This window comes from Tursiops truncatus, chromosome 10 (assembly GCF_011762595.2).
Source record: "Tursiops truncatus isolate mTurTru1 chromosome 10, mTurTru1.mat.Y, whole genome shotgun sequence".
NCBI classification, from domain to species: domain Eukaryota; kingdom Metazoa; phylum Chordata; class Mammalia; order Artiodactyla; family Delphinidae; genus Tursiops; species Tursiops truncatus.
Genome location: NC_047043.1, coordinates 31,719,863 through 31,736,193, shown reverse-complemented (window position 1 = coordinate 31,736,193; position 16,331 = coordinate 31,719,863). Strand labels below are relative to the sequence as shown.

The 16,331-nt window shown below is 53.0% G+C and overlaps 1 protein-coding gene and 1 pseudogene across 4 annotated transcripts; both read right to left on the bottom strand.

Moving 5' to 3' along the window:
- Positions 1-2: 2 nt before the first annotated feature.
- On the bottom strand, positions 3-11,664 carry PEX6 (peroxisomal biogenesis factor 6). 4 transcript variants are annotated; one of them, XM_033864227.2, is made up of 18 exons: positions 10,706-11,664; positions 9,014-9,177; positions 8,457-8,540; positions 5,299-5,401; positions 4,799-4,932; positions 4,047-4,158; positions 3,472-3,680; positions 2,900-3,095; positions 2,626-2,702; positions 2,344-2,476; positions 2,057-2,262; positions 1,877-1,938; positions 1,545-1,653; positions 1,128-1,244; positions 927-1,004; positions 635-774; positions 263-440; positions 3-99 (listed from the first exon to the last, which is right to left on the bottom strand). In XM_033864227.2, the coding sequence occupies exons 1-17, from the start codon at positions 11,585-11,587 to the stop codon at positions 304-306; spliced, it is 2,943 nt and encodes a 980-aa protein (XP_033720118.1). In that variant the 5' UTR covers positions 11,588-11,664; the 3' UTR covers positions 3-99; positions 263-303. The 4 variants fall into 4 exon arrangements, with proteins under 4 accessions (XP_033720118.1, XP_033720117.1, XP_033720119.1 ...); XM_033864226.2 differs by having other exon boundaries at positions 3-440; XM_033864228.2 differs by having other exon boundaries at positions 3-440; positions 2,933-3,095.
- A 2,582-nt stretch (positions 11,665-14,246) lies between these two features.
- On the bottom strand, positions 14,247-15,303 carry LOC101327906 (uncharacterized; annotated as a pseudogene).
- Positions 15,304-16,331: the final 1,028 nt, after the last annotated feature.

Here is a 16,331-nt window from a genome sequence, read left to right as displayed (position 1 = left end):
AGCAGGGGGCGGCATATGCTTTATTTTCAGCCACAGATGGGGCTCCCTCAGGACCTGATCCTTCCTCCTGAGCAGAGGGGCCTTAGTCTTGGAGCTGGCCTGGAGGGCGGACAGGTGGGAAGAGGATGCCTCCTGAGCTCTCTCGGGGCTCCTGATGCCACTCGGCACTCAAGGGAGTGCCTGGAGGTAGGCAGCGTTCGGGTGGGCCGGTGGCACTGGCCTGAGAAAGAGCCTTTGCTCTCTCAGGTCTCTGTGGAGATACCTTTAGCCCCTGCGGGCAGGGTCCCGGGCTGCAGGAGGCTCCTAGCAGGCAGCAAACTTGCGCTGGATGCTCTTGTACCGGAGCAGCTCGTGCTCACTGACCGAGGGCTGTAGCCGGGCTGCAGCCTGCAGCAGGTCCTCCGTGGTGAGCAGCAGTGCCGAGCTCCCGGGCTCCAGGCCTGGGGGTGACAAGGGGAGGTGAGGCCAGCTGGGGCACGGAGGCTGTGGTCTCTGCCCAAGCAGGAGAGCACCCTGGTAGGCACCTTCTTGCCCAGAGTCCCCCAGGGGTCAACAGTCCCTCCTCTGAAATCCAGAACCAGGCCTGGTGCCCATTAGGTCCTTGGCTGACCTCTGGGGCTGGTGAGTGGCTCACCTTCCTCCAGGTCCCGAACCCTGCGTTTGAGGGCAGCTGTCATGGCATCGGAGCATAGCGAGTAGAGGTCTGCACCCGTCAGCTGGGGTGGGCAGTGGTCCAGCACGTCCACCAGGCTCACAGAGGGCTCGAGCCTGAATCTGTTGTGGGGATACAGGAAACAAACAGACTTACCTGGCACCCCCTACTCTGTCAGAAGGCATCCCTGACCAGCTTACTGTGCACTCTGCACTTATCCCCTAACCATCCCAAGGCCCAAGCCCTGTGGGGGTCTCCCTCTAACAGGGCATACTTGCGCGTGATGGCGCTCAGAACACGCAGCTGGGAGGCGCGGTCCTCGCTCACTCCCACAAACACCAACTTGTCAAACCTTTAGGGAGACAGCTGGGCGTGAGTGCCAGGGTGCCTGGCATGAGGGTGGAGAGGCACCGGATGGGGGTCAAGGGACAGGCCCAAATGGGCCTGGCGGAGGTGAAAGGTACGGGGTGCACACCTGCCGGGCCTCAGAAGGGCAGGGTCCAGGAGGTCTGGTCTGTTGGTGGCTCCAATCACAAACACATCCTGAGTGCTGTGAAGCCCGTCCAGCTCGGCCAGGAGCTGAGACACCACCCTGTGAGGGAGGAAGTGAAGGTGAGAGAGTGCCTGGTGCATCCCCAGCCTCTGCCCTGCTTGCGGTGTGCCTTGCAGGCTGTCTCCACAGGGCCCCCTGCCCGGTTGTGCCCTGTGCACCCCTCCACACAGGCCCCCATCTCCTCAATGCCCCACACCCAATTCCACGGCCCCTTTTAGCTTCTGTTATACTATCGCAGAACCAGTAGGGCAGGAACTCTTTGGGCTCCAAAGACTAGTGCAGCCTGTCTCACATCCCTCTGTCCTGGACCCCAGATTCCATTCTGGCTCAGACCCCCACCTGTCCATCACACCTCCAGAGTCTCCACTTCGCCCCCGGCTTGGGGCCAAGGAGTCCAGTTCATCAAAGAAGATGATGCATGGAGCTGCGGCCCTGGCCCTGGCAAACACTTAGGAGAGAGAAGGGCCCACAGGACAGGGAAGCCCAGGGGGGTTTGAAGTCAGGAGATGGGGAGGGAAACCCATGTTGACAACTCATCACTAGCACTTCAGGTAAGAGGCCCCACCCAGCAGGAACCTGACCTGGGGAGAGGAAGACTAGCAGTGACCAAGAGCAGCCTGAGGGTAGGGGCGGCTCGGGGGCCAGAAGCCCTGCCCCCACCCCCCACTCACCATGCCGTACATTCTCCTCGCTTTGGCCCACGTACATGTTGATCAGCTCGGGCCCCTTCACGCTGAGGGAGGGGATGGGAGAGGGTGAGACTCCTCAGACGCAGAAAACACACAACACACCTCCTGCCCCCTGCCGCTGCCCCCAATCCACCCACCCTCCCTGCCAGGCCCCCTCGCCACCTGAGGAAGGTAAGGCTGCACTCAGTGGCTACTGCCTTGGCCAGGAGGGTCTTGCCCGTGCCAGGGGGCCCGTGGAGCAGAAGGCCGGAGCGCCTCAGGCCCAGGCTCAGCAGCTCAGGGTGCTCTAGAGGGAGCTGAATAGTCTCCAGAATCTCCTTCTTCACCTCCTGCAGCCCACCCACATCGTGCCAGGACACCAGGGGGATCTAGGAGATGGAAAGGGCACAGTTGGACACCTGCTGGTGGAGGGAGCTCCGGTCCCACCTCCAAGGACCTGGAGTGTCTACCTTGGGGGCTCCGACGGCCTGGGAGTGAGCTGACTGCAGCTGCTCCAGCGCCTGCCCAAAGTCCTCAGCCAGGAGAGGAAAGCCAGCAGCACACAGCTCCCCCTCATCCTCCGCACTCAAGCCACCTGCCCAGCTGCAAAGGAAAATCCAGGGAGGCCTCTGGAGGACCTAACCTGAGGTCTCCTCCCCATAAGGGCCCTCACCCTCCTCCCTTCCTCACCAGCCCCTACCCACCCATACCACCTCTTGCCGCCTTGCCCCTCCTGTGCCCAATTTCTTTACCCCGAGTTCTTGATCCTGGTGCAGGCTGCCCGGCTGCTGTGGGTCAAAAGGGCATAGAGATCCCCTACCACAAAGCCCTGGGGAACCACAGGAGAGGACACGTGAGCAGGTCACAGTAGGCAGGAACCCATGCGGGGCTGGACCCCTGGCTGCAGCAGAGGCCCATCACTGATGTCTCGGGTTTTCTACCCTCACTTGTACACTTGCATGGCAGCAGGACTGAGTACCCCCGGCAAAGAGTGCAGGGCGGCCCGTATCCTGCCTGGGTACTCACTGCACACCGCCGTGCCAGCTGCGCCAGGTTCACCTCTTGGCCCAGTGGGAGGTGGGCAGTGAGGGCCCGCAGGATGCTGAGCCGCTGCCCCTCTGACAGCACAGGCACCTCCAGCTCGTGAGGAAACGCTGTCTGCACATCCACAGGCAGGTCCTGGGCCCGGCTTGTGGTGGCCACGACCATCAGGGGAGGGCAGCTGCAGACAGGGAGTGGGCAGCACTCAGGGCAAGAAGGTGGCCGGCAGTCCCTGAGCACTGCCTCGTCCTGAGGCTGGTGCAGGAGGGCAGGGAGGAGGGTAGGGCTGGGATGGGACAGGGAGATGGGCGCCCCAAAGCTTCCTGGATGGTGCATCCCCCTACACAGGGCGCTCAGTGAGGGCAGAGGCTGTGCTTTAGTGTCCCCCAAGAAATACCAGGGACTGCGTCCTCCTCCCTCTGGGTACCCCCATGCCCCTCAGCTCAGGGCTGCCTGGAGAGCAGCCAGATGGGCAGCAGACGTCTAAGAAGCCACTGAGGGGGTGGTGAAGAGAGGGCTGGACCCTACCCCCTTCCAGACCCAGCGCTGGATGATACCTGGTGAGGGGGTCTTCATCCAGGAGGAGGCGACGCAGTGTGGCCACCACACGGGCATCCTCGCCTAGCCCATCACGGTCCCGGCCCAGCAGGTCCACAGCTGTCAGCAACAGAACCACAGGCCGGCAGCGCCCAGCCCGGGAGAAAGTGGCCTGCAGTTTTGTCTCCACAGCCCCGCTACTGTCTGCACAGAGGCTGGAGCAGGGCACCTGGGGAGGGGGTCCCGATGGGCCTGTGAGCAAGGGGGCAGGGGTGACTGGGGCAGGAGAATGGAGGGAGGAGTCACTAGAAGGTACAGGCCATCTCTTTTTGGAGGGCAGGGATGGGGGAGGAAGGTAACACTGGCCGAGCCCTAACTCTTCTTTACCCTAACCTCACTTCCTGGACTGTCCACCAAAACCTTGGAGCATCCTCCCTCTTGAAAGCATCTCTCAGTAGCTCAGCATCATGGGACTATGCCTGACCCACTGGCCCACTAGGCTGAGGTGGCAGGGTCAGGCTTGTAGCCAGGGGGAGAGGGAGAATCTGGGCTGGGGAGGAGACGTGGTTAGGATCTACTCTCCAGGGACCCTCACCTTCAGTAAGTGGAGCCCGAGGCAGCTGCAGGCGGCAGCGACTGCAGTGGTCTTCCCACTGCCCGGGGGGCCCCGTAGAAGGACACTGCCTGTTCCTGTCAGCAGAGCACCCCTGCAACCAGAGAAGAGACGTTTGTTTCCTCCATTCTGCCCAAATGTGAGAGTCCCCAGTGACACAGGGCCCCTTGGATCCAGAAAGCAGACACCATCCTTGAAGCAAACCCCCTCCCCAACCCTCGGGGCTGTCGCCACACGGTGAGGCCGTATTTCCCACACCACCTTGGTATTCTGGCAGGGGCATGGAGCATATCCAGCAGCTGAGACTAATTCTCTTTTGTCATCAAGAAAGTCTTGGCTATTCTGTCTGGTTTGGATTGTACTGGGCGGAATTAGGGAGGCGTGTGTGGCTACACTTAGGCCAGTGGTATGAGGACCTGTGTCTTTCAGGTACAGGATGGTGAAGGTCAGGATGGCTAGTGGGCTCCCCAAGGGGAATGGCAGTCTCAGAGACAGTTGTCCCCAGTGGAGATTCTTCCTCCATAGCTGACCCTGGAGGACCGTGGTTATCCCAGGAAAGGAGCCTGGGAATTTGCTTACAGAAAGGACATGGGCTAGTGGCGTGGGCCTAACAGTTGGAGGGAGGTCCACCTAATTCTTCCACTCTGAACAGGGCATTAGGAACTACTTGTCTGGCCTGCCGCTCCTCCAGGGACGTTCTCAGCAGGTTTTTCTCACACAGAGGCCTCACTCACCCTGGCTGGAGGCGAGGCTTCAGGGCAGCACAGAGCTCAGTCACCAAGCCCTCCAGGCCTGGAGGAGACAAGCTGCTCCAGGGAGTGGATTCACCTGAAGGGAGCCTTGGAACAAGGCTCAGGGTAGAACCCACCTGTGAAAGGTGGGAGGAAGCTTTAGTTTCTAGAAGTTTTTTTTTTTAAATTTATTTTATGGTTAATTTACAATGTTGTGTTAATTTCTACTGTACAGCAAAGTGATTCAGTTATATAAACATACACATTATTTTTCATATTCTTTTCCATTATGGTTTATCCCAGGACACTGAATATAGTTCCCTATGCTATATAGTAGGACTTTGTTGTTTATTCATTCTATATATAATAGTTTGCATCTACTAATCCCAAACTCCCAGTCCATCCCTCCCCCACCCTCCTTCCCCCTTGGCAACCACAAGTCTGTTCTCTAGAAGTTCTTTCTGCTCCTTTCCCCAAGTCTACCCCCACCACTAGGGCCTCACCAAGTACAAGGAGGTGTGGGTGGTGTCAGCTACGTAGGCCCTGGTTGGCCCATCCGGAGCTTCCCCAACTGTTTTCTTCACTTTAAAGAACATCTCCCGCCACCTGCAGGAAAGAGGCCCAATGAACCCCAGATCCAGAGCACACACACCCCTCCCCAAGGGCAAGGTGGCTGTCTCAGTCAGAGGTCCACTGCAGGGACAAACTCAAGAGCAGCATAAATACATGTCCCTAGACATGGCGGAGGTGGGGAGGAAGTGGGGGACGTGGAGGAAAAGGAAAGCAGATGGTCTTTCTTATCTCCCTGACTGGATCACATGCATTTTGAGCGCAGGAACTGTGCCTGTCCTCTGCATCCCTCATGACAACATCACCTGAGGGTGTGTTTCTTCAGGTAAATGGCCTGCCCACCCACTCCAATGGGAGAAGCCACCCCTGCACCAAGCAGTGACCATCTGACTGTTTTCACTGGCTTCAGAACAGTCCCACCCTCAAATACGTACCCACCAAGGCCACCCAAAACCTCAGAGGAAAGAGTCCCTTGGCTCTTATTCAAGCATCCACAAAATCTAATTGCAGGCAGATTCCTTCATAATGACATTTAATGATTAATGATTCTCTATTTTGGCTGCACATTACAATTATCTGTGAAACTTAAAAAAAAAAATCAACATCTCTCAAATACTGTATGATTCCATGCAGTAGATTAGTGGCTGCCAGGAGCTGAGGGGAGGAGGGAACAGGGAGTGACTGCTAACGGGGAGGGCTCTCCTTCTGGGGTGATGAACATGTTCTGGAATTAGTGACGCTGATGGCACAACCTTGAGAATATACTAAAAGCCACCGAATTGTGCACTTTAAAAGCATGAATTTTATGGTATGTGAATTATATCTCAATTTAAAAATTAACATTTTCCTTCCTTTGGAAAAAAAATAAAGACTGCACAGGTCCCAGCCTCACCCTGCTGCTCCAATAGGTGTGGGGTGGGACTCACACATTTGTATTTTTCGAAAGCTCCCGGCCATAACCAGGGCTGTGCAGTCACTGGCTAGTGTCAGAGTGAGTTAGGGTTACTCAGCCTACTAAGGGGGTGGGTAGCAGATAGCAGTCGCTAGTCCAATTTTCCAGATAAAGAAATGAACTACTCCCATCTTTAATCCTCAGGCAGAACAGCAATGACAGAACCTGGGCCTCTTTAAGGTCCAATCAGGGTGCAAATTCCTTTGCTCAGTGTCTCACAGTCACAGAACTGCTCCCTCTGGCAGCACGGGAGGGTGGGGGTGGGAATGCTTTCAGGTGGAGGGGGAAGCACACCAGGTTAGTATTATGAAACTCACGTAACCATAGGCAGTGATTGTGGTAAAAACTAGAACATAAGGAAAACTGTCCTACTGTTATTCATTATAAATAAATGATGGAAATAAATAAATAAATAAATGATGGGTGGGTCCATAACCTAGACAGTCAGTCAGGCTGAACATCCTGAGTCAGAGTGCATATGGCAGGCAGTGGAATCCAAGGAGGAACAGCACTGGGGCGGGGAGGGGGAGGGAGACATGCCCACCCCCTTCCACGGAGAGTGGAGGGACCACCTCAGTGAGCACACGGGCCAGACCTCTGGAACATATCTGGACACTGCTGAGGAACACCGGGTTGCGTTCCCGAGAGCCAGACGGGAAACAGTGGAGCTGGAACCCATAGGCCTGGCGTGGGAAAGCGGAACGCTGGGGAGTCTGAAGGGGCTTTAGTGGACTTCCTTGCCAGGGATCACAGAAGCCTCCCTGCAGGGCTTCCCTTACCAAGTCCAAGAAGTGGGGCTAAAGCACTCATCTCTGTCCTTGGACCCACCTGTCCACCCCAACCGTGCTTTCCAGGACCTGCTCAGGGGGGAAGAACCATGTGCTCAGCACCCAGAGGAGGGAGACAGGTCTCCAGGGGGCTGGAATGGCAGAGGTCCAGGAAAAGGATGGGCTTCCCAGTCTGCCTCAGGAGGGCCTAGTGCCTGTTTTCCTTTCAAAGTACAAAGGGTGGGCATTCTGCAGTTTTCCTACAGAAAGCTAGCTCATAGACATTTGCTATATTTAAGATGGGATACAGAGTAGGAAGTGACGGATAGCAGCCTGGCATTCTCCACCAGGCCCCAGTTGTAGATTTGAACTGGGAAAGCTCAAATCCCCAGTTGTAGATTTGAACCTGCAGCGCCAAATGGGATTACATGGGGCACTACCAGCCCCTTCCTCTGGGTACCATAGCCCTGAGACTGGGGAGACAGAGTGCTGGCCAGAACCCAGCTCTGAATACCGACCAAGGACGAATCAGGCGCTCCAGACAAGGCGTCCCTCTCTTGGCAGAGGGCCCAGGCTGGCTCGGCCCGGAACCTTGGGCACTACGGCTCTTATGCCCAAGTTCCTGCAGGCGGGTCCCACCACCTCAATGAGATTTCCTGGAAGGTTGGGTTAGTGTACCTACCAGCTGTCCTCTCCTTCTAGTAAATCCCTACAGGAAATCAGTCCTGGGGTGTGGAGCTACACATTCTTCCCCCTTCACATAAGGCCAAGTGGTCTCTGAATTCTTTGCCTCACCATTTTACATGCAACTTCTGTAGTCAGAGTCAACAGGAGGAGGAGAAAGGTTGGACTCCTTGTTTTGGGTCCCTAGCTCAGTTATGCTCTATTTCTCATTCTTTTGAGGATAAGGAAAGAGGGGAGGCATCCCAAGGACAGCAGAAATCCCTCCCTCCCCTGCCTTGGGAGACAGGATTGAAAGCAGCATGTGCACATTCCATCCATTAGGGTAGAAATCAGGGCCTGGGTCTCCTCCTGCTGAGTGTATGGGAGGTGTGGCCTAAACAACACTGGTTAAGAATGGAAAGCAAGGAATCTCACCTTGGTCTAGGCCATTAAACTGTTCTAAATGCTTTACTTTGTCTGGGACCACCAATCGATTTGAGGATAAACACCCCCAAAAGCTAGCAGGCTGTGGTTCTTAATTTTTCAGTCACACGCCTATTTGAGAACCTGAAGAAGGTATGTGCCTTCTGTCCAGAAATATGTGTGACAACAACAAAATGTTCTTATGCACAAAATTATTCCATTCAACTTGAGGACTCCTGCACCCAGGTTAAGAATCCCAGCTGTGGGAAAGGAGGCAGCTGCGTACCTGGGCAGTTTCTCTGGGCTTCCTTCCAGGATCTCTACTTGTCCGACTGTTGGCACACACAGAACATCCCCTTCCTGGACTGCCCTGTAACACAGCAGTGGCCCTGGTCAGCTCACAATGGGAGTCAAGAGCATGGGCCTGACATGTGCCCGCACAGCCAACCCCAACATGCAGACTATTTCTTAGGGGCCTCCTGCCCACCCAGAGATCCCAAGCAGTTGTACAGAGAACAAGTCTGACCTAGAAAGAGCTGCAGGAAATGGCAGAGAGGCTAGAAAGGGGATCAGAGACCAGAGGGAGGCAAAGCAGGATCCCGGCTGCTTTGGGGTCTTCCCAAATCAAAGTGGTTTCTCAGTTTAGGATGGCTGGATTCACCTCCTGGTCCAGATTACTCTTCTATTGTCCGCCTGACACAGCAAGAGGCTTCTAGCCACAGTATTGCCTTAAACTGTGGCTTTTTAAAATCAGATGCTCTGTGGTACCTGAATCTAAGGCATGGGATGGGAGGGTAAGATGAGGGTAAGATGCTATCCTCCTGAAAGGGGGACGCAGCTAACCTGGGTGTCTGAAAGTGCCGGTAAAGAACATGGTCATAAGTTCCATTAGTGCTGTAGTGAGGAGAGGACACAATTTCGATGTGTAACTCTTTGGCAAACGGAGGCCCAGGCAGCACTGAGCAGCTTCCTTTGTCTTCAGGGGTGCTGGAGCCCTCCAAGTATCTCTATTAGAGAAATAACCACCACCTTATAACATTCTCCCAAGGAGTCAGGCTCTACCCAATCCCTTAGCAATCAATATTTCTGCTTCCATCCTTTATCCTTTCCAATAACCATAAGGCTTGTGGGAGAGGAGACCTAAGGTAGCAGAGCTGAATACCTATATCTTCCTGAGAAAACAGAAACCTCTCCTTCTAATGGGCACCAGGAAGAGATTTCTGACTCTGACTTTTCTGACTCTCCCTCCAAAAAGTTCACCAGGAAAGATAACCATTCCGTAATACCTTTATACTGGCCCAGAGCCAGTGAAACAGTAAAGACATTTAATGCCCACAAGTCATTTGAGTGACACCAGGCAGCCACTGGGAATATTAATTGGACATTAGTGGGGACACTCTGAATTCAGGCTGTAGTTAAAGGATATGATCACAATGAAGCTGAAAGGGCTGCGTTAGCTGAATGAGCTCCAGTCAGTAATCCAGTATTTTCCCTCCATTCAGAAGGAAATCCACACCTAACTCCCATTCGTGCGTATCTTATATCTCTTTTTGACAACCCATCGCACTAACTGGCTATGCCAGCATTACCTAATATAACTTTCTACAGTGATAGAAATGTGCTATATTAACATGTGGATGTTGAACACTCAACATATGCCTAAAGCAATTAACGAACTGAATTTTTTACTGCATTACTTTCAGTTGATTTAAAGCGCCACCAAGGGGCTAGTGGCTTCCACACTGGACAGCGCAGGTCTAAACCACACATCCAGGTGCTTAATTAAACAGTAGACTATATTTGTACCCCCAAAATAATTACCTTCTTGAAGTAAGCTTCTTAAAGGCAGAAACCAAAAACTCCTCCTGGATATAGTTAATAAAATATTAAACTTAAACACCAAGCCCTAAAGATAATCAAGAGCCCTTCCCTTCAAGGAATTTACAATGTACAGTTGAGCATTAGACAGATGACATGAGCATAACAACACAATAAAATAAATGCTCTCTGAAAGGTACAATACGAAATGCTACAGTAAGAAGAAGTAATGTTAAATTTGTGGTGGTGAGACTATATAAGGCTTTGAGAAGACAGTGCCACCTTTAGATGGGCCTTCAAGGAAAGCATGGTAGGATTTTAACCGAGGAGGCTAAAAGAATAGGAAGGAACTTGAAGTCAAGGATAGCATGAGCAAAAGCTGGAGGTATCATCCTCCATACCACCCAGTACAATACTGGATACACTGCAGCAATTCAACAAACAACTGATTAGATTTAGTAGATTAATATATACAAGTGGTAATTTGACCGTAATTTTCACCTTTCACCCAAATCGTGAAAGCCCTTCCCATGCACCACCACCATGTTTTTAATTGTAGAGAATGGGTAAACAAGGCTAAGAGGCATTAAGTGAAAAGTCCAAGATCTAAAGGAGTAAGGGACCTAAATTCTACAGCTCTGATCTTCTAAATCAGTTAAGACAAAGAAGAGGGGATAAAGACGAGGAAGCATTCCTGACCTCAGTCTGGTATCCTACCTGAATTTTAAGCTCTCCCACCTCCAGGGGATCACAGCCGAGATTAAAAGCCAGAGTAGCAGGCACGAGGGCCAGTCCGTCAGCGAGGGGCTCTCCCAGCTGCCCAGAGCTGGGTCCCAGCCTTTCACAGAGGTCCCAGCGAGGCTCTAGGACCTGCACCGTGGCCAAGTGTGGCTGGGAAATGTTCGATGACTCTCCAGCCCGGGTCACCCACACCCATTCACCCTGGAAGAGGCTGAGGCTACGGAGACAGCTCCGGCTCACCCCCAATGCATCTCCAGTCCCTCCCAGAACTCCCCGAAGTCGCCGGACTGTGCCAGAGGCCGCGAAGGAGGACACCACCGGCGGGGGTGGGGGCCGGCTGCTGTCCTCAGTCTCCGGACCCAGTTTGGCCCGCCCACGGAGCTCAGTCACAGCTAGTCGCGTCCCTGGGCCCAGTAGCCCTTGTAACGCCGGCCGCGTCTCCAGCACCCGCGGTCCGGGTACTGGCAGGGTCTCTCCGCGCCTCACCAGCAACGGCCCGACTCTCGGTCCGAGCCCGGGCCCAGACGAGGTGCCGAGCAGCGCCCAGCCCAGCGCCGGGGGCCGCCGCACCGGCCGCGCCCGCACCCATGCCCCGGAGCCCAGGGCCAGGAGCCGCAACAGCGCGCGGCTCACCAGCAGCTGCGGAGGCCCCGGCCCCTGCTCTTCGGTGCCCGCGCCCGGTCCCTCCAGGGCGGCCACTAGCAGCGCCGGCCCTGCCGGGCTCTCCCCGGCAGGCCGCAGCGCCAGCACCAGGCCCAGCCCCGCCGCAGGCCACGGGCCCCCAGGTGGCAGCAGCACCGCCAACGGGGGTGTCTCCGTCGGGAAGGGCTCCAGGACCCGCAAGACTGCCAGCGCCATGGTGACAGGAAACCAACAAGCACAGAGCACAGCAAAGGAAGCCGCCTTCGGGAGCCGGGGAGCCAGACGTCCAAGCGGCTCACACGCCGCTTCCGCTTCCGTCAGGGGAGGTGCGAAGGAAGTGGGCGGGGCGTCGGGTGCAAGAGCTTGCTCCAGGAAGGTGAGCTGAGCCTTGTATCGATCCGGGTGGTGCCATGGTGGCAGTAACACAGTCACTGTGGTCGGGTAGTCTACGCAAGCACCCTTTGAGAAGTGTTTACAGGGATTTACCTTCCGCGCCTGCTTGGGGAGTGACGTCCTGTCAACTACCCTCCCCATAACATGTACTTAACAGTTTACTGAATGATCAATGAACGGTCATTATGTTCTGCGCTAAACTCGGCCCACTGCTGGGAGCTGTGGGTGGAGTGTTTAGGAAGGAGTCCACTCTGTGGAACTGTAGGCACTGAGGTTTGAGGGTTGTGGGGAAGGTTGCAGGAGGGAGTGATAGGATTATAAAACTGGCTCAGACGGGCTTATGGGGATATGTAGTGGCTGCTGGCTGAATTACTACATGTGATTCATGTAGCCCTGGAGTGTTTGGTGCTGCCACACCTGTTCCAACACATCCTACACAAAACCCACGTTCCAGTGTTTTTTGTCCTGTTTGTTCTACTCCCACCAAGCTTGAAGCAACAACAAAGTAGCCTCACTTTTTCATCTCTCCAAAACCAGATGCTCTCCCCCCACCAATTCTTGCAGAGTGGAGATCCATTCCTAACTTTCACCCTACAGAGGAGTGGGCAGCAGAGCAGACAGAAGAGAGAGGTTCAAGGTTTCAGTCACGAGTACCAAACCAACAGCTTGCTTGCTTCCCATCTGTGCTGTTACTTAGAGTTCATCCTTGTCTCCACCTCCACTGCTCTGTATAAAACACTTGGACACTGGCTTGCCGCACTTTCAGTTATTAACAATATTCTTGCATTTAGAATCAATGGATTGGGGAATTCCCTGGTGGTCCAGTGGTTAGGACTCCGTGCTTCCACTGCAGGGGGCACAGGTTTGATCCCTGGTTGGGGAACTAAGATCCCACATGCCGTGTGGTGTGGCCAAAAAGAAAAAAAGAAAAAAGAAAAAAGAAAAGAATCAGTGAATTGGTTGGTGGTAATCTCCTCTTTCCGGACCTTGCATTCTCTTCCTTGCATTCCCTGCCTAACTTTCTCCTTTCCTTCATCTTGAGGCAGTCTTCTACTTTGTACATTCTACTTTCCTGAAAATCTGAGAGGTGAATATTAGATTTACATGTTATAAGGTATTTTTTTGATGTGGACCATTGTTTTTAAATTAATTAATTTATTTATTTATGTTTGACTGCGTTGGGTCTTCGTTGCCGTGCACAGGCTTTCTTTAGCTGTGGCGAGCGGAGGCTACTCTTCGTTGCGGTGTGCGGGCTTCTCATTGTGGTGGCTTCTCTTGTTTCAGAGAACGGGCTCTAGGCATGCGGGTTTCAGTAGTTGTGGCACGTGGGCTCACTTGTTGTGGCTCACAGGCTCTAGAGCGCGGGCTCAGTAGTGCACCATAACTCCTGAGACTGCGCTCTAGAACCCCTGCTCTGCAGCAAGAGAAGCCACCGCAATGAGAAGTCCGAGCACCGCAATGAAGGTAGTCCCCCACTCGCTGCAACTAGAGAACGCCTGTGTGCAGCAGTGAAGACCCAACACAGCCAAAAAAAAAAAAAAAAAAAAGAATGTACTAGGTACCTGAATTCACAAGGATGGAAGTTCCCATTTGATAGTTCTAAATTATTATGTGGCTCTGTCCCCCGCCTCTCAGAGGAACCAAGGACTGGGAGGATGGTGGGGTGAGTCCAAACAGGATATGCCTCCTTTACACAGTAGCAGGCAAGCTCCAGGCCTCATGGCTATCGTGCTCCTTGAGGTCTTGGGAATGGGTAAATACATCTGGTATCCTGCCTGGGTCAGCATCCATACAGACACAAATATCCATCCACAAATAAACGTGCTTTCCTTCTAGGCTTTTCCCCCAGCAAATAATGGTTGGCATGCCTTCCACTCTGCATTACCTTGAAATCGTCATTTGTCATTGAATGCCAAATATTACTTCTGTAAGACAGCCAGGAGCCTAGATTTTGTTGCCTTTACTTCCATACCTCTTGCTCTTCAACCTGCTATAACGTTCCTTCCATTCTTCTGAAACTTTCCTGCAAAGGTCATCTGTAACCTCTTAACTGCAGAATATAGGTGAGGTTGTTTGATCTTTTGTTTTTTTTGACAAAAAATGCATTTGTTTATTTAAATTTCACTGGTTTTCCTATATTTTATCTGGCTGCCATGCCAGGAGCATCCTATTTTACAATGAAATCATGCCTAAAAGGAAGACAATCAGCAGCAGCCTAGGTTTCATGATGAAGTATTTAAAACCACTACAACATGCATTGTTGAAAGAAGAACACAAACAAAAATTTATTTTAAAAAACATAGGCTATACTAAAGTAGAAAACAAAATCCAAAGGGAAAGATAAGTCATCACTCAAAGATCCTTTTTTTTTTTTCCTTGCGGTACACGGGCCTCTCACTGTTGTGGCCTCTCCCATTGCGGAGCACAGGCTCCAGACGCACAGGCTCAGCGGCCATGGCTCACGGGCCTAGCCGCTCCGCGGCACGTGGGATCTTCCCAGACCGGGGCATGAACCTGTGTCCCCTGCAACGGCAGGTGGACTCTCAACCACTGCGCCACCAGGGAAGCCCTCAAAGATCCTTTTAATACACGTGGATGGAACCCCATTGGGTTCCAGTATCCTCCTAAGTTCTTCACATGTCATCCATCCTTTGTATCACGGAGGTGACAAATCATCCTGAATTCCCTTCTTGGAGCAGAAGGGACTTGGACCTGCGTGCAGGGTCCTGGGAAAGTCATTTGGAATGTGTTTTCTGGTGGCATTTGAAAGTCCCCAGCTGACGGAAGGCACTGTGACACTCGGGACACAAGTAGGGTTTGAGCACAGAGTGAGTGTGTCAGTGAATGTTGAGGTTCTCGCTGTGGCTAAAGACTTTGTCACAGTGCTCACATCGGAAAGGCTTCTCCTTGGTGTGGATCCTCTTGTGAGCGTCCAGCGTGGAGTCGTGGGTGAACTTCTTGGGGCAGAGATCACAGCAGTATGGCTTCTCTCCTGTGTGGATTCGCTGGTGAACCTGCAGGTCCGAAGGCTGCATAAACCCTTTGGAACAGATATTTCATTTAAAGGGTGTCTCTCCCATGTGTGTCCTCTGGTGAAGGGTAAGCTGAGATGGATAAGGAAATCTCTTCTTGCATACCATATTCATAGGGTGCCCATCCCCAGGCTTCTTTTCCCTCAGGAAGACTGGTTGGTCCCACTGCGCTAGGTGTACCAACAGAATGGGACCCAAGTTGTCCTGAGAATTCTCCTTTGTCCAAAGACGTGGCTTCTTCCTGACGCACTTCTTGGGAAGTGGGACTGTTGGCCTGTTTCCATTTGAAACATCTTAGACCCCTCGGAGAACCTCTTCTGTATCCACTCTTAGTGGAAACTTCTCCCTCAGGACCCTTGAGAATTTCAGGCTCTTGAGATGCTGTTTGATCTTGATCTTACTCAACCTTTCTCTGGGATCTGACACTATTGACCAATCCTCTTATACTTCCTTTGCCATTATGACACCAGTTTACCTCCTACATCTCTGATGGCTTCCAGAATTCATCCTCAACTCCTCCCTTTCCCTTACCATCCTCCCCACAATCCTGTGAATCAACAAATCCTGAGCAACCACAGGCTTATTCTTAAGCCTTCTCCAGTAGTCAACCTGCTACTGGAGTTGACTTTCTGAAACATATTCCTCCAGCCACCTCTAGGTTTGTGTAATTTAGTACATTGTATCTTTTTAAAAATAAATTTATTTTATTTATTTTTGTTTGCGTTGGGTCTTTGTTGCTGCTGGCGGGCTTTCGGAGAAGGGGGGCTACTCTTCGTTGCAGTGCGCGGGCTTCTCATTGCCGTGGCTTCTCTTGCTGCAGAGCATGGGCTCTAGAGCGCAGCCTCAGTAGTTGTGGCCCATGGGCTTAGCTGCTCCACAGCACGTGAAATCTTCCTGGACCAGAGCTCTAACCCGTGTCCCCTGCATTGGCAGGTGGATTCTTAACCACTGCGCCACCAGGGAAGCCCTACTACATTGTTTCTTAATCATCTATTTATACACGGCTGTTAACTTCACCAGACTCTTAACTCCTTGAGGGCAGGAACTAATCTTATGCATTAGGACACTGGCTTTGGCAGGGTGGGAAGTAAGGGATGTATTTCCAAGACACTCAACAATGAGGTAGCATTTCCACTGCGTTCCCAAGTGCTCAGGTCTAGCCGGTTCCCCAACCCTAGAGCATATGCAGTAGGAACGGGGATCCTCTTCCCAAAGTTGCAACAAACCCTAGATTCTCATCTCATTTCACCCCGGTTCCGGCCTGCCAGGCTTCCCCTTTGATCCTCCTCAAGCCTTGTCTTGGAAAGGATGCCCTCGAGGGCTCCTGGTAGCTCTCTCCACCGATTTTGCGTAGGCAATTAGTGTTACGTTACCCTGACGAAAAAAGGCACCCTTCATTTTAGGGCTTCTTTCCTTCAATTCGGACTGGGCGGAATCGCAGTGGGGAAAGAGTGAGAACCACTTTAGAATTGAACGGGCCGCGAAGGACGGCCGAAGCTGAGGCACACCAGATGCCGAAGTGCAGCACTGGGTGC

Bases quoted from the DNA above. Each gene is read 5' to 3' on its own strand.
- PEX6 (XM_033864226.2), bottom strand. From the start codon at position 11,587: ATGGCGCTGGCAGTCTTGCGGGTCCTGGAGCCCTTCCCGACGGAGACA. The intron at 1,005-1,127 runs GTGTGCACCCCG...GTCTCCCTAAAG, and splicing joins GCCCTTCTGAGGCCCGGCAG to GTTTGACAAGTTGGTGTTTG. The intron at 775-926 runs GTATGCCCTGTT...TCCCCACAACAG, and splicing joins CTGAGCGCCATCACGCGCAA to ATTCAGGCTCGAGCCCTCTG.